The following is a 24,784-nucleotide window of genomic DNA, read 5'->3' on the forward strand; positions in this document are numbered from 1 at the left end:
GTGGTTACATGCTCTGAGTGACTCAGTTGGTGGGAGCGGTGGGACTGGGAGCTGGGTCTGCAGGTTTCAGAGCTCTGAGTGGTTACATGCTCTGAGTGACTCAGTTGGTGGAAGCCGTGGGACTGGGAGCTGGGTCTGCAGGTTTAAGAGCTCTGAGTGGTTACATGCTCTGAGTGACTCAGTTGGTGGGAGTGGTGGGACTGGGAGCTGGGTTTGCAGGTGTTACGGCTCTGAGTGCAGAAGGTCACACAGTCAGATGGCAGTCGTGAGATTGGAAGAGGAGTCTGCAGGTCTCATAGCTCCGAGTTACTCTTTGCTGGAGGTCATTTTGAATTTGAATTTATTAAAATTTGTTTTCAACTTCATCACAATAACAAATAGTTTGAGGCGGATTACAATATAAAATAAAAAACATAAGAAGTAAAAAAGAAATATACAAACACAAACTGACAAAAGCCTGCAACGATGCAAGATGATGGCAACAGGTCTGGGAGAAAACTAAATCACTCTGCTCTGCATTGTCAGAAATCTAAAAAGTACTAGGTCTTCAGCTCTTGGCTCAAGGCCTGATTATTAAATAGATAAGTCTCAGTTCCTTCCTTTTTGAAGGAACTGTGACAATCAATGATCTTGGTTTGGTCCGACAACGAGTTCCAAACAGAGGCCCAGGGAAGGGAAAAGCTCAATCTTTCCTAATCTCCAGATGAGCCACCTTTATAGATGGTACTTCCAGTAACATTTATTCTCTGATCTAAGAGGACCAAGAGGGTCTGTAGACCCACAGTACTGTGTCCCATCTTTTGCTCATTCAAATTCTGACCTGAAGAAGAAAGCTTTAGCTCTCAAAATCTAAACAAGAATTGTATTGTTAGCCCAATAAAAAGGTGGCACCTGATATTTTTTTTGTTAACCTTTATTTCTATCCATGCTGAAGGTCACCCACAATGAGCGTGGTGTCAGAAGTGGGATTGGAAGTTGCTTCTGCAATTGTCACAGCTGTGATGAGTGACTTCATGCTGAAGGTCCACACAATGAGAGTTGGTGTCAGAAGTGGGATTGGAAGTTGCTCTGCAATTGTCACAGCTGTGATGAGTGACTTCATGCTGAAGGTCACACAATGAGCGTTGGTTGTCAGAAGTGGGATTGGAAGTTGCTTCTGCAATTGTCACAGCTGTGATGAGTGACTTCATGCTGAAGGTTACACAGTGAGAGATGGTGGCAGTGGTAGGACTGGGAGCTGGGTCTGAAGTTTTCAGAGCTCTGAGTTACTCCATGCTGAAAGTCACAGATAGAGTTGGTATCAGGAGTGAGATCTGAGTAACTTACTAAGACTCAGTGGTTGGAGGGTGGGGAGGGAAGTATCAAAATCCTTTACTGTGCTCCCCCCTCTCATTGGCAATTGCTTACTTACCAAACATATATCCAGGCAATCAGTAACACCGAGATCTCCATCCTCCACTTATTGTGCCTCTTTCTTTTGCTTTTCATAGTTTACGGTTAACAAGGTAGGCACCACGTATGGCTGCGCATTCCTCCGTCTGCCAAATGTGACTGAGAAACATCATATCTACAAGGTAACCTGCCTTTATGCTATGACGGCACTGCCAGAGGTACCTGATGGGAAAGAAATGGGTGTGATTTACCTTGCCACACCAGCACTGGCCTCGTTATCTCTTTACAGGAGACCTGCCCTGTTCTCAGGCTGGGAGTGGCAGATGAAGTGTGAAAGGAGACCTGCCCTGTTCTCAGGCTGGGAGTGGCGGATGCAGTATGAAAGGAGACCAGCCCTGTTCTCAGGCTGGGAGTGGCGGATGCAGTGTGAAAGGAGACCTGCCCTGTTCTCAGGCTGGGAGTGGCGGATGCAGTGTGAAAGGAGACCTGCCCTGTTCTCGGGCTGGGAGTGGCGGATGCAGTGTGAAAGGAGTCTTGCCCTGTTCTCGGGCTGGGAGTGGTGGATGCAGTGTGAAAGGAGACCTGCCCTGTTCTCAGGCTGGGAGTGGTGGATGCAGTGTGTAAGGAGACCTGCCCTGTTCTCAGGCTGGGAGTGGTGGATGCAGTGTGTAAGGAGACCTGCCCTGTTCTCGGGCTGGGAGTGGCGGATGCAGTGTGAAAGGAGACCTGCCCTGTTCTCGGGCTGGGAGTGGTGGATGCAGTGTGAAAGGAGTCTTGCCCTGTTCTCGGGCTGGGAGTGGCGGATGCAGTGTGAAAGGAGACCTGCCCTGTTCTCGGGCTGGGAGTGGCGGATGCAGTGTGAAAGGAGACCTGCCCTGTTCTCGGGCTGGGAGTGGCGGATGCAGTGTGAAAGGAGACCTGCCCTGTTCTCGGGCTGGGAGTGGTGGATGCAGTGTGAAAGGAGACCTGCCCTGTTCTCGGGCTGGGAGTGGCGGAATGCAGTGTGAAAGGAGACCTGCCCTGTTCTCGGGGCTGGGAGTGGTGGATGCAGTGTTAAAGGAGACCTGCCCTGTTCTCAGGCTGGGAGTCATGGATGCAGTATTAAAGGAGACCTGCCCTGTTCTCGGGCTGGGAGTGGTGGATGCAGTGTGAAAGGAGACCTGCCCTGTTCTCGGGCTGGGAGTGGTGGATGCAGTGTTAAAGGAGACCTGCCCTGTTCTCAGGCTGGGTAGTGGCGATGCAGTGTGAAAGGAGACCTGCCCTGTTCTCGGGCTGGAAATGGTGGATGCAGTGTGAAAGGAGACCTGCCCTGTTCTCAGGCTGGGAGTGGTGGATGCAGTGTGAAAGGAGCCCTGCCCTGTTCTCAGGCTGGGAGTGGTGGATGCAGTGTGAAAGGAGACCTGCCCTGTTCTCAGGCTGGGAGTGGTGGATGCAGTGTGAAAGGAGCCCTGCCCTGTTCTCGGGCTGGGAGTGGTGGATGAGCTGCTGTTCTATGTACTTCACGTGTCCCCCTTCCGTCGTGTTTCTCACTGGGATGCAGCAGCGCCCTGACTGATTTGTGCTCCCTGTCTCTCGCTCTTTCTCGTTACAGTTTGAGCCAGTCATACAAGCTGGCAATGAGATGTTGGTTCATCACATCCTGCTCTATGCCTGCCCCAGTGATGTCAGTCTCTCTTCGGCTCCAGGCGAGTGTTACATCCCAAATTCTGCCTTCTTTCAGTGCTGGCAGATTCTGGCTGCCTGGGCCATAGGCGGGAAGGTGAGTTGTCAGTGCCACCCCCTAAAGAAAGTGAGGTTGACATTTTATTTATTTATTTGATTTGTATTCCACCTTCCAGACTCTTCCAAGCGCATTGCATTTGGGTACTGCAGGTATAGAATAAACATAGAACTATAGGAAGAAACAGCTGCTGCGAGCGGTGCCACCCTGCACAGCACAGACAGAGGTACAAACGCAGGGCTGTGTAAGAGAGCTGGTCAGGGCCTTGCACTGTGAGCAGAATGAAAGCAAACGTATCGGGCACCATTCCTGGCCTGGGGGAGCCGCAGCCAGTCAGCTCTTTGGGATATGCACAACGAATGTCCATGCACTGCTTGCATCACCTGAAAATGTATCTCATGCATATTCAATGCGCATATCCTAAAACCTCCGACTGGACAGGTCTGAGACCCCCCCCCCAAACCCCAAGTAACTTTCAGGCACATAGCAGCCCCCTCCCGAGATTTCAATAATTAAACTCAACCATCGTTATGATGCCAGCACAAACCCCTCCCAGAACAACCCTGTAAAAATACAGAGCAAGAGAATAGAAATCAAAGAAACAAATACAGAACCTAGAAAGAGAAATGCGCAGAATAAAACTGGATTCTTCTTTGCTCTGCTTCCCGTTCCAGTTCCCCCACCCCCCTCCCTGCAGACGAGTGTGGAGTGGGTGAACAGGAGCAGAGTAGGGGGCAGACTTGCAGTTTCTGCTCCTGAATTTGGGAGCTCTCTCTGCTCCAGGCTCGCCCCCTCCTCTCCTGTTCCTGGCAGGCTGCCTGGGAGGGGACGGATTGGGCAGGAAGGAGAGGGCTCCTCTCTGCTGTCTGAGAGTTCGGGCACTGGACAGTAGAAGCATCAAAACCATGCCCTGTGTATCCAGGTAACAGGAGGGGCAGGTAAAAGCCGCTCCGACTCTCACCTACTCATGGTGCTGCCGTCGTCCCTCACTATCCAGGAGTCCCCTATCCTTCATTGTCCACGAGGAAAAGGTGCAACCTATGTCAACTGGGGTAACCTGCACCGAGCGGCAGATAGTACCCTAAGATAAGTAAATAAATAAATCAAACAACTTGCTGGTCAGACTGGATGGACCACGCAGGGCTTTTTCTGCTGACATTTACTGTTTTACTATGATGAATTCATGATTCCTCATCCGTTCCATGATCCCTCTCTCACCTGTTTCCTCCATTATCCCTCATAAAGAGCTGGGTAGATTAGGGAGAGATGAGAGCTGGCGGGAGAGACTGGATCATGAACGGATGAGAGATAATGGAAAGACAGACAGATAGTGCGTGCATTGTGTCTATTACCACTATAGGTACTTGAAGGATGAGAAGTAGGTGAGCGGCTGCAGTGCAACACAACATCACCTGGATCTTCTAATCCTGTCCATTTATCAGAAAGCTATACCAATAAAGCTTCACAAATTCAAATGGTTTGTGACGTCTCTCCATGGGGTTGGGTTGGTGGCAAAAGTGAGTACTTGCACTTAGGGATGATGACTAATGCCTCTCACCTCTTCCCCCTCTCCTGCGATTAAGGGGCTCCAGTTTCCGGACAACACGGGCCTGTCCCTCGGAGCTCCCGGTGATGCCGTCTATGGCAAGCTCGAGGTGCACTACAACAACCCCAGTAAGTGACCAAGGATGGGGCAAAAGAGCTAGGAAGGGGAGAAGGAAAGAGATGGCTGCGTAAGCAAACTGCAGGCGTTACGATCAATTGCTGGAAAACCCCACAGTGCATCCTCTCCATCCTCCAATCCACACAGAGCTACTTGTGTTTTTCTCTAAATTATCTGACACTGGTAAGGAAAATCATGCAGAGAGGAGAGGTCGTAATAGTTGGGTGCAAAGAGCACAGAACTCAGAAGCAAGGAGCGCGCAATCAATCATTCAGACATCACCATTGTAATATATTTAGGACACAGCCGAAGAAATGCTGCGATGGATCGTCATAACGCCCATAAACCGCGTGGTCACAAGCGATTAAACGTGGGTCATATGTAGTCATGGTCCATGGTCCAGGGTCTGCTCGTTTTTTAGTATTTTCAGTTTTGGAAGGTTACCCAGAGTCCCCTTTGAAACATGACGTGGTGTCAGCAGTGATTTTACTCGTCACGGGGTTGCCTGCTTGATGTCTGTGAAAGGGAAGTAACCTTCTAATTTTTTATTTACAAAACTGAAATTACTAAAAAACGAGCAGACTTTACCATGGGCCTATGATTAAATACGACCCACGTTTAATCGCTTGTGACTACGCGGTTTATGGGCGTTACAAAGCGGGGAGTAGCTGGCTTGTTACGGCGGTTACTACCCCAAACCAAATGTGCCTGATACTTCACTTTCGATGCATATCCAGCATAGCTCCCTGCTTCAATGGCAGGGGAGAAAGACTGATACTTCATGCATATCCAGCATAGCTCTCTGCTTCAACGGCAGGGGAGAAGAAACACAACCAATAAGGGCTGAATAACATAGTCTGGGTAAAACAAATAAGCATGGATGTAGCTTGCTTATTGCGGTGGTTACTACCCCTACTACCCCTAACTAATCAAGCTAGATATTTCACTTGGATGCAGCTCCATCACTGCTCTCTACATTAATGGTGGGGGTGGAAGGGAAATAGAACCAAGAGCTAAGAGAAACAGATAAGTATGAGAGAAAAAATGTGTGAAGCTTGCTGGGCAGACTGGATGGGCCATTTGGTCTTCTTCTGCCGTCATTTCTATGTTTCTATGTTACGACGATCCATCGCAGCATTTCTTCAGCTGTGTCCTAAATATATTACAATGGTGATGTCTGAATGATTGATTTCTTAGTTAAATGCTCCTCCTTGCTTTTGATTTGTAAGGAAAAACCAACAGGTTTCTCCTATGGATTTCTATAGACTTGACCTGTTTCACCATCAGTTCAATCTAATTTACACAGAATTTGTTAGCAGCATAATTTATGAATATGTGGCAGTGCCGGGAGCGGGTGATTTATTCTTAGTATAAAGTTATATGGTGCAACGTGTATATGGGGGGGACAGCGAGAAGAGCAGACATTTTATCTATAATGTAAAGCTGTTTAGTATTACTCATGTAAGGGGTTCAGTGAGGGAGTGAGCATTTTATACTTAATATAGAGTTATATTTTATTTTTATTTATTTATTTATTTGTATTTTTCTATACCGGCATTCACGGAGTTCGTATCATGTCGGTTTACATAAAACAAGGGGTGAGAAATACATTATAACGTAAATAACTAATAACATAAGAGTATACATTAAAAAGTAAAACAAGTGCATGGAAGAAAAAAGTTACAATAAAACGGGGGTCATTCTAACTGGGATTAGAGTTAGAGGAAAGATAAAAAGTTTAACGAGAAGTAAAACATTGTAATGATTGGTAGATAGAGACTGTTTCAGTTTAATGGGAAATGTTCAGTAATACTGCATTTGATGGTAGTGAATCTTTAAGGGTCCGGAAATGCTTTCATGAACAGCCATGTTTTCAGTCTTTTCCTGAAGGTTTGAAGACATGGTTCCTGTCTTAGTTCTAGGGGGATGGAGTTCCACAGTGGGGGACCTGCTGTGGAGAAGGCCCGATCTCTCAATGTTATATGTTGGGTGGTATTGTTGTGTGGTACCTGTAGAAATTCTCTATATGCTTCTCTGATGGGTCTGTTGGAGGAGTGTTTTTTAAGAGCTATTTGTAGATGGAGTGGAGCCAGTCCATGAATATTCTTATAGATTGTGGTGAGGGATTTATGAATTATTCTGTAGTGGATTGGTAACCAGTGTAGGTCTTTAAGGACTGGTGTAATGTGATCTCTTCTTCTTTTGTTTGTTAGAATTCTTGCTGCGGTGTTCTGTATCATTTGGAGCGGTTTAGTATGTGATGATGGGATGCCTAGTAGGATGGAGTTGCAGTAATCAATTTTCGCAAATATTATTGCTTGGAGCACTGTTCTATAATCATGGAAGTGAAATAGGGGTTTTATTCTTTTTAATACGTGCAGTTTGTGGAAGCAGTCTTTGGTTGTTTGGTTGATAAACGATTTCAAATTTAGCCTGTTGTCTATGGAGACTCCTAAATCTCTTACTTTTGAGGTTTGCAAGTTGGTTGGTGGATTTGTAGTGATTTTGCAATTATCTGGAGAGATTAGAATGAATTCACTTTTTGATTGGTTTAGGATTAGATTTAAGCTGGATAAGAGCTCGTTAATTTCTTGAAAGCAATTTTCCCAAAGTTCTAGCGCTTTAGTGATGGATTCTTTGATAGGGATCACAATCTGGACGTCGTCGGCAAATATGAAGTGTTTTATGGGATAGCTCGTTTATGGGGCAGCAAGGGAAGTAGCTGAGTATAAAGATATATGGTATAACTCGTGTATGGGGGACAGTGAGAGGAGTGGGAATTTTATCCTTAAGAGCATAAGAAAATGCCATACTGGGTCAGACCAAGGGTCCATCAAGCCCAGCATCCTGTTTCCAACAGTGGCCAATCCAGGCCACAAGAACCTGGCAAGTACCCAAAAACTAAGGGCAGGATTTTAAAAGGGTTATGCGCGCCGGGCCTATTTTAAATAGGCCTTGTGTCACGTGCAAAGCCCCGGGACACGTGTAAGTCCTGGAGCTTGCAAAAAGGGGCAGGGAGGGGGCAGGGCAGGGTGGGGCAGGACGGGGGTGGGGGCGGGGTCAGACTCCCAGCACATTGGCCATATTTTCCGCTCGGCCAGCACATGCAACCTGCTTCAGCCCCAGGGCTGAAGTTTTGGAACAAAACTAAGGAAAAAAAAAAAGGTAGGGGGGAAAGGGCAGGGGAGGTAGGGGAATTTGGGGTGGGGGCGTAGGGGGGTAGGGAGGTTCCCTCCGAGGCCGCTCCAATTTCAGAGTGGGCCTGAGAGGGGAACGGGGAAAGGCAGTGCGGCAGTGCACCCCCTTGCGCGTGCCGACCCAGATTTTATAACATGTGCACGCCTGCCAAGCGGAAAATATGGCCACTGTGCCAGGAGCCTGACCCCGCCCCCGCATACATGTGCACACACAACCTTTTAAAATCTACCCCTAAGTCTATTCCATGTAACCATTGCTAATGGCAGTGGCTATTCTCTAAGTGAACTTAATAGCAGGTAATGGACTTCTCCTCCAAGAACTTATCCAATCCTTTTTTAAACACAGCTATACTAACTGCACTAACCACATCCTCTGGCAACAAATTCCAGAGTTTAATTGTGCGTTGAGTAAAAAAGAACTTTCTCCGATTAGTTTTAAATGTGCCCCATGCTAACTTCATGGAGTGCCCCCTAGTCTTTCTATTATCCGAAAGAGTAAATAACCGAGTCACATCTACCCGTTCTAGACCTCTCATGATTTTAAACACCTCTATCATATCCCCCCTCAGTCGTCTCTTCTCCAAGCTGAAAAGTCCTAACCTCTTTAGTCTTTCCTCATAGGGGAGTTGTTCCATTCCCCTTATCATTTTGGTTGCCCTTCTCTGTACCTTCTCCATTGCAATTATATCTTTTTTGAGATGCGGCGACCAGAATTGTACACAGTATTCAAGGTGCAGTCTTACCATGGAGCGATACAGAGGCATTATGACATTTTCTGTTTTATTAACCCTTCCTTTCCTAATAATTCCCAACATTCTGTTTGCTTTTTTGGCTGCCGCAGCACACTGAGCCGACGATTTCAATGTTTCCTTGGTATAAAGTTGCATGTTGTACGGGGGACAGTGAGAGAAGCTGGTTTTCTATTGCCACTTAATCCTCCCTGTGTGTTACCTTACAGATGGCACATTCACAGACAGCTCTGGGGTTCGACTCTATTACACAAACAATCTGAGGCAGTTTGATGCTGGAGTGCTGGAGGTTGGAGCTCATGTTGTAGATCCGTATGTCTTTATCCCACCCCAGGCCCAATCCTACCATCTCTACGGACTGTGCAAGACAGATAAATTTAGAGACGTGAGTAGCCTTATTCAGGAAAGAGCGGTGCCTGCAGGAGCAGCAGCCCTCACAGAAAACTGAGCCAATGCATTGTTTCCTCTTTGTGTGGCAGGTGAATGGACAGGACGTGGCGGACATGCAGGTGTTTGCATATTTCCTGCACACGCACCTGGCAGGCAGAGCCGTGGAGATCGCACATTTCAGGTGAGCAAACAGGGTAACGTTCCCCAAGGCCCAGCCTCCAGGGGGCGCTGGGAACTCAGGAAGGAGAGCCCAGAGGAATCAGGCTGGATACTCCCATGGCTGCTACTGCTGGATCCTGGGGCTGCCTCAGGGCCAGCTGAGCCTTCCTGAGAAGCTGAGCCGCACAAGCTGCTGCTTTTTATTTCACTACTTTAATCCATTTCTTGACCTGCTTTCGAGAGCTAATACTCTCTTCTTGAGTCAGTGATGGGGTTATAGAGCACGTTTAATTATTATAGTTAGAGGTTTTATACAGCGCTGTTCCCTGTGACAATCAGCAGATCACCCGGTTTTCAGCACTGAGATTCCCCGCCACGTATCACAGCCATAATAAGTGCAGTACGATCCCATACTTTGGGCTATGCCAGGCTGCTGACAAATCAGTCTTTTTGCTATTATTTGTGAGAATGAGAAGCTGTAGAGCTTCTTCTGTTGGTCAGTGCAAGACAAGAGTGGTGGCAGGGAGTCTCCCTGAGCGATTCCTTCCTGGATGGCAATGTTATGCAGGAGAAAGTCTGACAGAGACGGCTCCAACACAATTCTAAGACAGAAGTTTAAATTTCAACAGCAAATCTGTCCACAGTCTCTTTCTTGTGGGGTCAGGCTTGTCTCACCTACTCTTTCCTTCTCGTGGGCCCGCAGCAAATCTGTCCCCATGGCCTCTCTGCTGGCTCCTGCCTGAGGCGTCCGCTTGCAGCTCCTGCATCTTTACCTTGCAGGGGAGGATGAAGGCAGCGTGGATGTTATTATATCCCAGGCTTTCCCTCAGATCCCTTTTTACCGTATCTGGAAGTTGCTGCCAGGATGCCAGATGGATGTAAAGTCAATAAAACATTCAGAGCTGTGCCCGAGGGTGTGGTTTTCACGCGTTTGTTGTTAATGAGTGACTGCAGGGTAAAGATGAGGTCTGTGTTCGCTGTATGGGGAGGAACAGTGGCCTGGATTGGCCTCTGTTGGAAACAGGATGCTGGGCTTGATGGACCCTTGGTTTGACCCAGTATGACATGTTCTTATGTTCTTATGAACTCGATCTGACGTCTCTGCAGGCTTAGGAAGGGCACAGAATCCCCTATAATTATCTGGGAGGGTGGTATCCCCATGTTTATAGCCTGCTGTCATTAACTCCTCTGACCATGTCATAGGGAAATAAAAATGTGGTATAACTTTAGGTCATCATTACATACCAAGAAAAAAACACTCTTCAAAAAAACTCAAACCTCAAGAAAGAGATTTGTATGAGCTTAAAACAAAAAAACATTTCTCAAAGCAATTTAGCAACAGAAGTATAAAGTCAGGAGGTGAGATTCACAAAACCTATTTCTCAACCAATATAAAATGCCCAATTAGCCAACTTAAATAAATCCTAAATTCACGAAGACCTATTTATCAGCCAAATATAATTGATAGGAACATGGTTCGTGGGAAGTCGCCATTAACACGCTCCTCTTCCTGGTTACAATTCTCCCAGAACCTCCTTAGGCACGCACGTATGTGTACATTGTATGGGCCCCATGGCAGGAAACGCTGAGCAGTGCCGTCCAATGATGTCAGCCCGACTGGCTTATTTAAGCCATCTCGCAGCATTACCTCGCCTTGCAGTGCGTGTTGCCTAGAGTTCCTGATTCCTGTGCCTCATCCAGCCTTACCTAGTCCAGCCTCACCTTCCTGCCTTGTCTCATCCAGCCTCACCTTTCTACCTTGCCTAGTCCAGCCTCATCTTCCTGCCGTCTCATCAAGCCTCACCTTCCTACCTTGTCTCATCCAGCCTCACCTTCCTGCCTTGTCTCATCCAGTTCTGCCTCATCCAGCCTTGCCTAGTCCAGCCTCACCTTCCTACCTTGCCTCATCCAGCCTCTCCTTCCTACCTTGTCCAACCTCACCTTCCCACCTTGTCTCATCCAGCCTCACCTTCCTGCCTTGTCTCATCCAGCCTCACCTTCCTACCTTGTCCAACCTCACCTTCCTGCCTTGTCTCATACAGCCTTGCCTTGTCTCATCCAGCCTCACCTTCCTACCTTGTCCAACCTCACCTTCCTACCTTGTCCAACCTCAACTTCCTGCCTTGTCTCATCCAGCCTTGCCTTGTCCAGCCTCACTTTCCTGCCTTGCCTTGTCCAGCCTCACCTTCCTGCCTTGTCTCATCCAGCCTCACCTTCCTGCCTTGTCTCATCCAGCCTTGCCTTGTCCAGCCTCACTTTCCTGCCTTGCCTTGTCCAGCCTCACCTTCCTGCCTTGTCTCATCCAGCCTCACCTTCCTGCCTTGTCCAACCTCACCTTCCTGCCTTGTCTCATCCAGCCTTGCCTTGTCCAGCCTCACCTTCCTGCCTTGCCTTGTCCAGCCTCACCTTCCTGCCTTGTCTCATCCAGCCTCACCTTCCTGCCTTGTCTAGCCTCACCTTCCTGCCTTGTCCAACCTCACCTTCCTGCCTTGTCTCATCCAGCCTTGCCTTGTCCAGCCTCACTTTCCTGCCTTGCCTTGTCCAGCCTCACCTTCCTGCCTTGTCTCATCCAGCCTCACCTTCCTGCCTTGTCTAGCCCACCTTGTCCAGCTTTATCTTATCCATCTTGTCCAGTGTCTTTAGTGTATCTTTGTCCAACCTTGGCCTGACCCCCCAGATCATGACCACTGCTTGGACCTGACCATTCTTGCTAGCTGCCTGTGACTGACTCTATTAGTCTGCTGCCTACCCTGACCCTGGTTTGCTTTATCTTTAGCAACCTAGGGACCCGCCTGCCAGCCACCAGAACCCAAGAGCTCAACCTATGGGGGAGGTGGTTGGTAAAGACAAGCTCCAGACATTCCCGCTACAGGGTGCGTTCACCAGCTGCTGGCGTAGGCCTCATGGGTTCAACCTTGAGGCTGCGTCAACTACTCCGCAGCACAAAGAACTGTTAAGCGCCAAAGACGCTTAAGGCTCTTCTCCACGGACACGAGGATACAATTCCAAATTTGTAGAATCAAATATTCATTTTTTTATTGCATATCCTTAAGCAATATAGGTACCCTTGGGAGGTACAGATGGCCAGATTTCAGCTTATGCAAAGCACTAGCCTCTGCCTCTCTTTGTATGTCAGTAAGTGCTGCTTTTTAGGGGTAAAACATACAATAATCCCTAAATTGCATGAACCTATGGGAGTATCACTTACACAGTTTCGACCCCATGACCCTCCATCACAAGTTTTAGACAGCTCCAGCTGCTGTCCAGATGTCTCCTGTAATTTCTCCAAATTAGGGTCAATCGGGCATTTAAGGTTCCCATGGCCAGAACTGCAAGCAGGTCAAGGCAGCAGAGGATTCTGGGTGAGTCACAGTCTCCATGTTGGTCTCAGACTCAGGCCCACATATCCAGAACTCACACACCCGCTATCTTTACTAATAATATTCTCACTGATTAGCCCACATCCACTAAGACCCATTTGATGTTCCCCTACCGGGGCCCCTTGTGTTGCTTCCTCGGGGGGATATTAACCTAGATAAATTAAGAGGACAGCCCTTATCTGTTGCTCATCAAATAACATGAAGGCCTTCCAGTGCTGATTTGTCTTAGTAACATGCGGCATTTACTTGTCACATCAACCAATGTTAGAAATGTTTTATGCAGCCTGCAGCCCTGGCGTATCCAAGCACACTGACGGCTCTCGCAGAATATATTTTGCCTGCTGATTTCCTGTATTTGTATGTTTTCTCTCTGCCTGTCTTTTCCTTTTTCTCTCCTATCCCTCCCCCCTCCTCCTCCTTCTGCATTCCCTCCCAGGAATGGATCCCAGATAGGATTTCTGGGACGAGACATGACCTTTGACTTCAACCTTCAGGAGTCACGGTACATGGAGAACATCACCACTGTCAGAATGGTGAGAACGGCCACATGGCGGGGTGGGGAAAAGAGAGAAGGGGAATCTCTGCTTCCTGTGCGCCCGAGAGCGACTCAGGGAGCGGGTACACAGTGGGATGGGGACAGGTCTGATAATTAAGGTCTGGCCTTATCTCAAGAGGGGGAGGCAGATGAAAATAAGGTAGATAGAGGATCAGGAAGGATTTGCAAGCATGGATTAGGGTTAAGGGTGAGAGGTTAGGGTTGGTTTATAATTAGGGGTTAGGGTTATACTCAGGGGCGATAGAAGATCAGGAAGGATTTGGAAGCTTGGATTAGGGTTAGGGTTAAGGTTGAGAGGTTACGGTTTGGGTTATAATTAGGGGTTAGGGTTATACTCAGGGGCGATAGAAGATCAGGATGGATTTGGAAGCATGGATTAGGGTTAGGGTTAAGGGTGAGAGGTTACGGTTTGGGTTATAATTAGGGGTTAGGGTTATACTCAGGGGCGATAGAAGATCAGGATGGATTTGGAAGCATGGATTAGGGTTAGGGTTAAGGGTGAGAGGTTAGGGTTGGGTTATAATTAGGGGTTAGGGTTATACTCAGGGGCGATAGAAGATCAGGATGGATTTGGAAGCATGGATTAGGGTTAGGGTTAAGGGTGAGAGGTTAGGGTTGGGTTATAATTAAGGGTTACACGCAAGGATGATGGATGGTTGAGATGGAATTGGGAGAAAGAGTTAATTTTTTATGTTCCATGTTTCAGTTCCAGAGGCCAAGAGAGGGGAAGGAGGGGGTCAGAGTGAGACCGTGAGGATAAGGGCATGGGGATGGCAAAAGCTAGGTGAGGAGCCGTAGAGGGAGCAGGGGTCTGTGGGAGCAAAATCTGAACTCAGATGCAAAACAGGGATATGTGGCACTGGGCACCTTGGCCCTGGGAATCGGGGGAGTGAGGGTGGGATCATAGGGTGTTGGAGAAGCCCATCCTGTCACACAGCCTCCTAGCAGATTCCTGGTCTTCATTATGCTTTCTTCATAGGGCGATACCATCCAGGTGGATTGCACGTACAACACTATGGACCGGACCAGTGTCACCGTGGTAAGTAATGATACTCAAAATGAGCAGAGGAGACAGATCTCCCTCTGCCCTCCTGCTATCCTGCACTCAGCCTGAGGGGGGCAGCAGAGCCAATGTCACATGGTGCTCTGTACAAACAGGGCATGCGGGGCTCAGCACTCAGTAACAGAGCTCTCATTCCTCATCCCTCTCCCCTCCTGCTATCCTGCACTCAGCCTGAGGGGGGCACTGGACCCAGCGTCGCATGGTGCTCTGTACAAACAGGGCATGCGGGTCTCAGCACTCAGTAACAGAGCTCTCATTCCTCATCCCTCTCCCCTCCTGCTATCCTGCACTCAGCCTGAGGGGGGCAGCAGACCCAGCGTCACATGGCGCTCTGTACAAACAGGGCATGCGGGTCTCAGCACTCAGTAACAGAGCTCTCATTCCTCATCCCTCTCCCCTCCTGCTATCCTGCACTCAGCCTGAGGGGGGCAGCAGACCCAGCGTCACATGGCGCTCTGTACAAACAGGGCATGCGGGGCTCAGCACTCAGTAACAGAGCTCTCATTCCTCATCCCTCTCCCCTCCTGCTATCCTGCACTCAGCTTGAGGGGGGCAGCAGACCCAGCGTCACATGGCGCTCTGTACAAACAGGGCATGCGGGTCTCAGCACTCAGTAACAGAGCTCTCATTCCTCATGGCCCCCTCTCCCCTCTTTCCTCCTGCAGGCCTGGCTAATTTTTCATTTTTCTCTGCTTCCGCCAGGGGGGTTTGGGCACCATGCAGGAGATGTGTCTGGGTTTCCTCTACTTCTATCCCAGAAATAACATCAGCAACTGTCTGAGTTCCCCCAACTTAACCTACACAAATCAAGCTCTGAACCTCAGGTGAGTCCTTTCTGGCCTGAGCTGCCTTCACTTGAGGTGAGTCAGGTGGCAGCAGGTCCCTAGGACAGGCTGACCAGGCTGTGAGGAGGTCAGGGGAGGGCAGCAGGAGTGACCCCTTCCTGCCTTTGGTCTGCCCTGTGATGCCAATGGGGGTGGAGGGGGGTGGGGAGGGCGGAGAGGGAAGAGAGGAGGTTAGAAAGGGCTTGTGAGAGTGGGAGAAGGGGGGAGGAGTTTTCACACGTCTCCCTTACAATCTATTCAAAATTCAGCTGCTCAGCTTCTCTTCCTGTAATGTGGCTCCTCCTCTGCAGTCACTGCAGGGGCTGCTGCTCACCTCCCAGTGCATGCACTCTGCAGCTCCTCAGTGCCTCTCCCCCTCCTCTATCTGTGCCCTTCTCTTCCTGTAATGTGGCCTCTCCTCTGCAGTCACTGCAGGGGCTGCTGCTCACCTCCCAGTGCATGCACTCTGCAGCTCCTCAGTGCCTCTCCCCCTCCTCTATCTGTGCCCTTCTCTTCCTGTAATGTGGCTCCTCCTCTGCAGTCACTGCAGGGGCTGCTGCTCACCTCCCAGTTCATGCACTCTGCAGCTCCTCAGTGCCTCTCCCCCTCCTCTATCTGTGCCCTTCTCTTCCTGTAATGTGGCCTCTCCTCTGCAGTCACTGCAGGGGCTGCTGCTCACCTCCCAGTGCATGCACTCTGCAGCTCCTCAGTGCCTCTCCCCCTCCTCTATCTGTGCCCTTCTCTTCCTGTAATGTGGCCTCTCCTCTGCAGTCACTGCAGGGGCTGCTGCTCACCTCCCAGTGCATGCACTCTGCAGCTCCTCAGTGCCTCTCCCCCTCCTCTATCTGTGCCCTTCTCTTCCTGTAATGTGGCTCCTCCTCTGCAGTCACTGCAGGGGCTGCTGCTCACCCTCCCAGTTCATGCACTCTGCAGCTCCTCAGTGCCTCTCCCCCTCCTCTATCTGTGCCCTTCTCTTCCTGTAATGTGGCCTCTCCTCTGCAGTCACTGCAGGGGCTGCTGCTCACCTCCCAGTGCATGCACTCTGCAGCTCCTCAGTGCCTCTCCCCCTCCTCTATCTGTGCCCTTCTCTTCCTGTAATGTGGCTCCTCCTCTGCAGTCACTGCAGGGGCTGCTGCTCACCTCCCAGTGCATGCACTCTGCAGCTCCTCAGTGCCTCTCCCCTCCTCTATCTGTGCCCTTCTGTTCCTGTAATGTGGCTCCTCCTCTGCAGTCACTGCAGGGGCTGCTGCTCACCTCCCAGTGCATGCACTCTGCAGCTCCTCAGTGCCTCTCCCCCTCCTCTATCTGTGCCCTTCTCTTCCTGTAATGTGGCTCCTCCTCTGCAGTCACTGCAGGGGCTGCTGCTCACCTCCCAGTGCATGCACTCTGCAGCTCCTCAGTGCCTCTCCCCCTCCTCTATCTGTGCCCTTCTGTTCCTGTAATGTGGCTCCTCCTCTGCAGTCACTGCAGGGGCTGCTGCTCACCTCCCAGTGCATGCACTCTGCAGCTCCTCAGTGCCTCTCCCCCTCCTCTATCTGTGCCCTTCTCTTCCTGTAATGTGGCCTCTCCTCTGCAGTCACTGCAGGGGCTGCTGCTCACCTCCCAGTGCATGCACTCTGCAGCTCCTCAGTGCCTCTCCCCTCCTCTATCTGTGCCCTTCTCTTCCACCCTGCTGTGCCCTGTGCCCTCTTTTCCCTCCCTCCCCCTAGCTTGCTCTTCTTCCACCCTCCCCTGTACATAGCTCCTCCTTGCCCATCCCTCCCCCTCCCCCACCCTCCTCTCCTTTCTCCCTCCCCCCTCCCTACCCATCCCACCTCACTCCCTGTAATAACCCACCCATGCTTAATAATGCTTTTTACTCTTTTGTTATTGTGCAGTTGTGAGCATCGGGGATGGGCAGGGCTGTGCTTGGGACTGTTTTCATTACTTTGCATGTCTTACTGTTCTGTATTTTATCTCCTATGTCAGCGGCTTTTGGTTCCATCGCAGGGGAATAAGGCAGTGAATGATCCCAGGAAGAGACCCTGGGAGAGGGGCTGGGGATACTGCTATGAGGGATTGGGAGAGAAGGAGAGAGAGAGAGAGTGAGTGAGAAAGAGAGAGAGAGAGAGTGAGAGAGAGAGAGAGAGAGGCAATTATCAGGGAGGGTGGGGAAAGGAGCTGACCAAGGGGATATGGGCTTATGAGAAGAAGAGCTGGGGGCTGGGAGGAGAGGCTGCTGATAGGGAAGGTGAGAGGGAAGAAACATGCGGGCCGATTCAGTAAAGTCCGCGGGAGAGTGGGCAAACGCCCACTCTCCCGGCACACGCACAGGCCACTCGCCTGTGCATGCGATTCAGTACTTAAATGAGGCCCGGTGGTAGAAACTAGCGCGTCCCTAGCGCCTCCTTTTGGCCCGGAGCGGCAGCTGTCAGCGGGTTTGACAGCAGATGCTCAATTTTGCCGGCGTTGGTTCTCAAGCCCGCTGACAGCCACGGACTCGGAAACCGGACGCCGGCAAAATTGAGCGTCCGGTTTTTGACCCGACAGCTGCGGGCCGACTTCAAATTTTATTTATTTATTTATTTTACTATTTTTACCCTTCGGTACCTCCGACTTAATATCGCCCTGATACTAAGTCGGAGGGTGCACAGAAAAGCAGTTTTTACTGCTTTTCTGTGCACTTTCCTGGTGCCCAGAGAAAATAACGCCTACCTTTGGGTCGGCGCTAATTTCTGAAAGTAAAATGTGCGGCTTGGCTGCACATTTTACTTTCTGTATCCCGCGCGCATACCTAATAGGGCCATCAACATGCATTTGCATGTTGAGGGCGCTATTAGGTTCGGCGGGTTGGATGCGCATTTTCCGCCCCTTACTGAATAAGGGGTAACGCATGCGCGTCCAATAGAGGGTTAACAGTGCGCTCCAGAGTGCACTGCACTGTATCGGCCCGATGGAGGGGTGAGGGAAGGAAGAGACAGGAGGGTAAAGGACCAGAGGAGGTGAAAGAAGATGTGGAGAGACAGATGCATGGAGGAAAGAAAACAAAGGAGAGAGGAGAAAGTCGAGAAGAGCAAAGCAAGCCGAGTCGGAGGAGAGGAATCCCGCTGCTGAAGATTTCTAAGCCTGCTGGGCTGGGATCCGGGGTTAAGGTGCTCGCCCTCATCTGCCTTCTGTGACTCGGTGCCTCCTCCCTCTTCCTTCCTGTGCAGCTCCCCCTCGGACATTAATTCCATCCAGTGGAGCAAGGACACTATCGATCTGGCACAAAGGACCATCCGGATGGCAAATCAGAGTATCGAGATCTACAGCAATCAGGTGAGGAGTTACCTGCGGGAGTGCAGCTCCCGTGTGCACATCTGTACTCCTGCAGCAGGACGTTCTCCTGAGGGAGTGCAGCGCCCGTGTGCACATCTGTACTCCTGCAGCAGGACGCTCTCCTGAGGGAGTGCAGCGCCCTTGTGCACAGCTGTACTCCTGCAGCAGGACGCTCTCCTGAGGGAGTGCAGCGCCCGTGTGCACATCTGTACTCCTGCAGCAGGACGCTCTCCTGAGGGAGTGCAGCGCCCGTGTGCACATCTGTACTCCTGCAGCAGGACGCTCTCCTGAGGGAGTGCAGCGCCCGTGTGCACATCTGTACTCCTGCAGCAGGACGCTCTCCTGAGGGAGTGCAGCGCCCGTGTGCACATCTGTACTCCTGCAGCAGGACGCTCTCCTGAGGGAGTGCAGCTCCCATGTGCACATCTGTACTCCTGCAGCAGGACGCTCTCCTGAGGGAGTGCAGCGCCCGTGTGCACATCTGTACTCCTGCAGCAGGACGAGGGGGAGAGCGCACCCCGAATGAGCTCACTGCTAACTCGGTGACATCCTCGGCCAGTCCAGGAGTGGCACAGAGGTTTCAGGTCAGCGCAGGAGCCCCTGCCAGGCCTCAGGCCAGCAAGGGTCCTCACAGCCATCTCAACATGCCATCTGAAACGGGGGGGGGGGGGGGGGGTGTAGATGGTGAGATTGAAAGGAAAGGAATGGAGAAAAATAAAGTGCACCTTGATGTAGCCACGATCTGCTCTCTCTGTAACTCAGTACTGGACAAAATAATTTAATTGGCTTCAAATATACTTTCAGCAATCTGTGTCGGACAGCGGAAGCCTTTCTAACATCACAGAACCAGCCAGTGCCACATGCAACAATGCCACGTTCGACCTGCCTGCGGCGACGTCAGCACCAGGGACTAACGATGCCAGTTCAGTGCCACTGTTTAACAGTGCCAGGTCTGGCACCTTGCAATGCCTCACGGCACTCCTGGGCCTCTCTCTCCTCTTCCTCCAGGCAGCACTGGGGACCAATATGTAACCCACCCCTCCCACCTCCCCATGTCAACACTGAAGGCTCTCATCTGGAACTCATCAAGCATGACCTCTCTGGCTCTCATAGCTTCTCACCACACACTATTCCCATCCAGCTCTCATCAAGGAATTGTCACACATCTTTTCAATTAGCAGTTGAAATTAGCAGTGCTGAATTCACACTTTACTTATATCAGTGTGACTCCTGCAAGGGCATTCAATGGAGATCCACTTTTCAGCTGTCTGTGCTGTAGTCATGCTTTATGGGGCTCTGATGGAGATCTGCTCTTCAGCTGTCTGTGCTGTATTCATGCTTTACGTGTATCAGTGTGATGCCTGCATGGGGCTCTGATGGAGCTCTGCTCTTCAGCTGTCTGTGCTGTATTCATGCTTTACGTGTATCAGTGTGATACCTGCATGGGGCTCTGATGAGGATCTGCTCTTCAGCTGTCTGTGCTGTGTTCATGCTTTACGTGTATCAGTGTGATGCCTGCATGGGGCTCTGATGGAGCTCTGCTCTTCAGCTGTCTGTGCTGTTGTAACCCACCTAAGGGACAAGTAACTCCTGCATATGGAGACTGGTGTTGGGGGCTTCTAGGATGTTTGAGTCCCTATTGACCGCTTAGGGGTTTACATTAAGCATCTCATCTTTTTTAATCAGGTACTTTAAATAAATGGGGGAACACCTACATGGACAGGGTTTAGTCAGAGATTGGAAGGAAGAGCAGAGATGTAAATAAAATTAATAAAACAAAAATTGTGTATTCATCTTGTTCTAAGAAAATTTGTACTAAATGACAATAAATCATCACTACGAACACTGTTAGCTCTTGACACACAAAGATCACAGATTGGTAAAGTGAACAGATTTTATTCCACTTCTTCTACTTCGCTATATATGTAACGTTTTACTTTTAGTGACTTTTCTAATTTTAAATTTAGAAATAATTGTCAGAGCTCTGCAATATAAAGTATTAGTCTAGATTCTGATCAGAATAGACTGTGGTAGTGTGCATTGTATATTGTGTTGGTGGGCTCACAGTTTTACACTTCAGGGGCATGAACTGCAGGTCCAGAGGAGGAGACTTTGGTTCAGGTGAAGTCACGTCTATGTCTTCATCTCCGGATGCATGAGGCTGCACCTGTCTCCCTAATCTTTAATTACATCAAAAGGGACCCGACTGCTCTCATCTGAAAAGATCGTCTTTATCTCAGATGTTAATTTCCCTCGCTCACCGCACACCTGATGTGAAACTGGAAATTCTAGCTAAAAATAAAGATAATGTGTGTTCCCCTGACTTTGGTTTTTTGTTTTTTTCTAGAGGAGTAACTGGTTATTCTCAGTTTTTTTTATTTTAATTTTATAAATCTTCCACCTTTCAGATACTTCAAAGTGAATTACATACAAGTACTGTAGGCATTTCCCTAACACCAAAAACCAATCTGGTAAAAAGATTCCTAGTTAGGCCCAGGCCAATGGCCAGATGCAGTGACTCCTTAATTAGGGAGGATGCTGGGCAGATAAGGTAGACTGCAGCTCATCCTGCCAGCTAAAGGCTGAACCTCTGGTCAGATACAGGATGTTTGCTGCACACTTCCCCTTCAGAGTGTGACTACACATCAAGCTTCAGGAAGCCTTCTGCCAGTCTGGAATAGAGGCTGGTGATGCCCTCTGGAACAGCTGATTTATTGAGGCACAAGTTCACTTCTTCTGATGCCTCTATTGGTCTATAAAGGTGCCACCAGCCTCCGTGTCATTGGGGCCTACAGGTGTGAGCCTGAATCTGCTACTTGGTGTAATGTTTTGTTCCTTGGATTCCTTAAAGTCAAGGGAAGCTGTAGTGGAACAGATGTGGTTCTTGTGTATGCCTAGGAGCGACAGAAATAACCCCCTGGCACACTCAGCTCCTCCTTCCGTGCACTGCTGTCAGGGTCCTTCCTGCCCACTGCTGCAGCAGGCTGGACATCGATGAACAAAAAGGCTGAAATATATTATAAAATAAATAGTACTGCTCTTCAGGTAATGGGAGGGGGCCAGGCATACACCGAATGGTCATAAAATGTGTGAAGGGGGCTCAGCTCCAGCTTTGTTTTAGCGCCGGGCAGGTCGGAGGTTCTTAGCAGCCGAGAAGGCCCGAGCAGGTGAGAGGCCTGAGCAGGGCCCACATCCCAAACTGTACCTGGCCAGGTGTGAATCTGTGTCAGAGAACAATGGGGAATTTTATTCTGTAACTGAAAAACTTAACTGAATATCTTTTCTTGGCCAAAGGAAATTAATATATAAAAGGTGTGTTTGTAAATTAATTGGGAACCTTTTCTACACCAAAGGATCTGTGACTGAATTTATTGCAGGAAGATTTAGCACCAGCATTCACCAGTTAAAGCTTACAATGGATATAAATGTCTCAGAGGGCAGTGAGAAACAAACATCAAAGATTATAAATTCTTAAAAATGGTTTTCCATATTTTCTGGGACAAGGACAGCTTTGTTACCAAAACCTCTTTAAGGTCACAGTCCTCCATGTTTTCCAATGAGAAGAACAATCCACCTCTTCATCTCCCAGGCCTGGAGCCCAGATCTTGTCCACAATTACCTGTGGAGAATCTGGTTAGTGTTTCCAGTGGGATGGGTTAGAGACATCTGTCCCTGCTGGAGGCCACGTGAGAATAAACTCGTTGGCCTGCTCCATTGCATCCGGGAGAAGGTTTTCAGTTTGTGAGAAGGATCTTCTTCTGAGCCAGGTCATGGGACTCCTCAGTACTTTTCCATCTGATGAGCTTCGCAATGTTTTCATGGGTTGATGTTCAGGTTCCCATGCAGGTAATGTTGGGTTAAACAGTGTTGCGTTTGGTGGTCTGCGGTTCTCTCCCACGAACCGCCGCTCTGACCTCTGGCCCCGAGCTACCGTCGCTGGTCCTTGACGCCATCAAAGATTTACTGGGCAGCCATGTGGCAGGCCGCCGCATTCAGATGGGCCAAACATGACGCATGGCAGGATGCTGCTGGCTCCTCACATGGCTGCCCTTAGGTGCGTGCTTGCCAGACATAACTAAATTTAAAGGACCTGCGGTGGGAAATCCCCTGTGGCACCCTTGGATGACATCACAAGCCTTGGCCTATAAAAGGCCCTTTCTTCCTGCAGTCCTCGACTCAGCAACAAGTCTCCCTACAGTCCTTGTAGTGCAAGTTGCCACAGCATTCCTAAGTTCCTGGTCTTCGTCTCTGTCTTCAGTTCCAGTGGTCTTCGTCTTCAGTTCCTGGTCTTCGTCTCTGTCTTCAGTTCCAGTGGTCTTCATCTTCAGTTCCTGGTCTTCATCTTCAGTTCCTGGTGTTTGTCTCTGCCTTCAGTTCCAGTGGTCTTCATCTTCAGTTCCTGATCTTTGTTTTTGTCTTCAGTTCCAGTGGTCTTCATCTTCAGTTCCTGGTCATCGTTTCTGTCTTCAGTTCCAGTGGTCTTCGTCTTCAGTTCCTGGTGTTTGTCTCTGTCTTCAGTTCCAGTGGTCTTCATCTTCAGTTCCTGGTGTTTGTCTCTGTCTTCAGTTCCTGGTCTTCGTTTCTGTCTTCAGTTCCAGTGGTCTTCGTCTTCAGTTCCTGGTCTTCGTTTCTGTCTTCAGTACCAGTGGTCTTCATCTTCAGTTCCTGGTGTTTGTCTCTGTCTTCAGTTCCTGGTCTTCGTTTCTGTCTTCAGTTCCAGTATTCTTCATCTTCAGTTCCTGGTCTTCGTTTCTGTCTTCAGTTCCAGTGGTCTTCATCTTCTTGAGTTCCTGGTCTTCGTTTCTGTCTTCAGTTCCAGTAGTCTTCGTCTTCAGTTCCTGGTTTTCGTTTCTGTCTTCAGTTCCAGTGGTCTTCATCTTCAGCTCCTGGTGTTTGTCTCTGTCTTCAGTTCCTGGTCTCTGTCTTCAGTTCCAGTACTCCTTATTGTCCTTGCTCTTCAGTTCTTCTGTGTTCCTTGTCTCCTCATCTGCATGCCTGTTCTGCTCCTTGCCTCCCTCCCTCCCTATCCATCCCGTTTTCCCTTGGACAAATACCCAGTACTGACCTTAGCTTGTTTCTGGATCTCCTTGACCTCTGCCTGCCACTGAGCACTGCCTGCCTCCTGGTCAGCCTTGAATGCAGCCTACCACTGGCCCCAGCCTGCCTTCAGATTTGCCTATATGACTTGGCGTCCTCTATGGATCTTCTGACCATCAGCCAAGGCCCCACCTAAGATCTACTGGTCCCAGCCCCCAAAGGCTCAACAAGAGGGGCATGCGGGCTGGTATAGTGAAGTTGCAGGTGGGGCTCTGCCTCTTCCAAATCCTCCTGCTGACAGTGAGGGTTGCGCCAACTCCACCTTGGTCCAAGGGTCCATGCTCACAACTAGCAGCAGCTGTGACACTGATTTAGTGGAGACACTTTATTCCCCTGTGCATGAACTCTAATCCCCGGCTCTGTCACTGACTGTGTGTGATCTTAGGAGTATCCCTTTATCTCTCGGTGTCTCCTCACCCCAGCTCTGGCATTTAATTCAATGGGTGCAATCTGGCATTCTCATGCACAACATGGTCTCAACAAGGCAACTGTCTGGAGGGGAAAGTTCACATCCAACCTCATCTGAGGAAGGGAACCAGGTGGTCTCTGGGGCTCTGGATGCATTTTCTGTTGGTCTGATAGAAGGTAGCTGGCTTTGTGAGGAAGACACATGCCCGCTTGATCCGTACAATGCACAATAACAGAAAATATTTATTGCTTTCTCTAATTTGATATATTGCCCAGACCTTCCAGAATAAACAGTGTCAGAGCTGAGCAGAGCGCTTCTCAAAACAAAACACAATTAATAAAACACCCCCGAGGAGTAAGGAAATTACTGTGAATGAGGAAGGCTTCCTCCAAGTCCCTTCCAGAGGAGTTTACTTCTGACCCCAGGACATGCCTTGGCTAACAGTAGCTTCCTCTATAACAGTGATAAACTGTTTCTCACATAACGAACTAACCCTGCCCTGAGCTAACCCGCAATTCTCTACAGGAACTGGGGGAGTCAAAAAGCATTCATTCAAAACCAGAACAAGTCACAGTTTTGTGGCACTAGGCTCTAACCCACAGCACAGCTCTCCCCACTGCCTGTGCTCCCCTCCACAGCCTCTAACCCACAGCACAGCTCTCCCCACTGCCTGTGCTCCCCTCCACAGCCTCTAACCCACAGCACAGCTCTCCCCACTGCCTGTGCTCCCCTCCACAGCCTCTAACCCACAGCACAGCTCTCCCCAGGGCCTGTGCTCCCCTCCACAGCCTCTAACCCACAGCACAGCTCTCCCCGCTGCCTGTGCTCCCCTCCACAGCCTCTAACCCACAGCACAGCTCTCCCCAGGGCCTGTGCTCCCCTCCACAG

At 49.7% G+C, this 24,784-nt stretch overlaps 1 protein-coding gene across 1 annotated transcript; it reads left to right on the forward strand.

Moving 5' to 3' along the window:
- The first annotated feature begins 2,388 nt into the window (after nt 1–2,388).
- On the forward strand, nt 2,389–19,764 carry LOC115078388 (DBH-like monooxygenase protein 2). The gene is made up of 10 exons (XM_029581297.1): nt 2,389–2,538; nt 2,984–3,151; nt 4,696–4,786; nt 8,931–9,106; nt 9,201–9,292; nt 13,087–13,183; nt 14,186–14,245; nt 14,972–15,093; nt 18,285–18,390; nt 19,195–19,764. Exons 1-10 carry the CDS (start codon nt 2,389–2,391, stop codon nt 19,420–19,422), a joined length of 1,290 nt encoding a protein of 429 aa, XP_029437157.1. The 3' UTR covers nt 19,423–19,764.
- Nucleotides 19,765–24,784: the final 5,020 nt, after the last annotated feature.

This window comes from Rhinatrema bivittatum, chromosome 16 (assembly GCF_901001135.1).
Source record: "Rhinatrema bivittatum chromosome 16, aRhiBiv1.1, whole genome shotgun sequence".
Classification (NCBI taxonomy): domain Eukaryota; kingdom Metazoa; phylum Chordata; class Amphibia; order Gymnophiona; family Rhinatrematidae; genus Rhinatrema; species Rhinatrema bivittatum.

Coding starts and splice junctions, on each gene's coding strand:
- LOC115078388 (XM_029581297.1), top strand. CDS start 2,389: ATGCAGTGTGAAAGGAGACCTGCCCTGTTCTCGGGGCTGGGAGTGGTG. Junction 9,107..9,200: donor AGACAGATAAATTTAGAGAC/GTGAGTAGCCTT, acceptor TTTGTGTGGCAG/GTGAATGGACAGGACGTGGC. Junction 18,391..19,194: donor TCGAGATCTACAGCAATCAG/GTGAGGAGTTAC, acceptor ATATACTTTCAG/CAATCTGTGTCGGACAGCGG.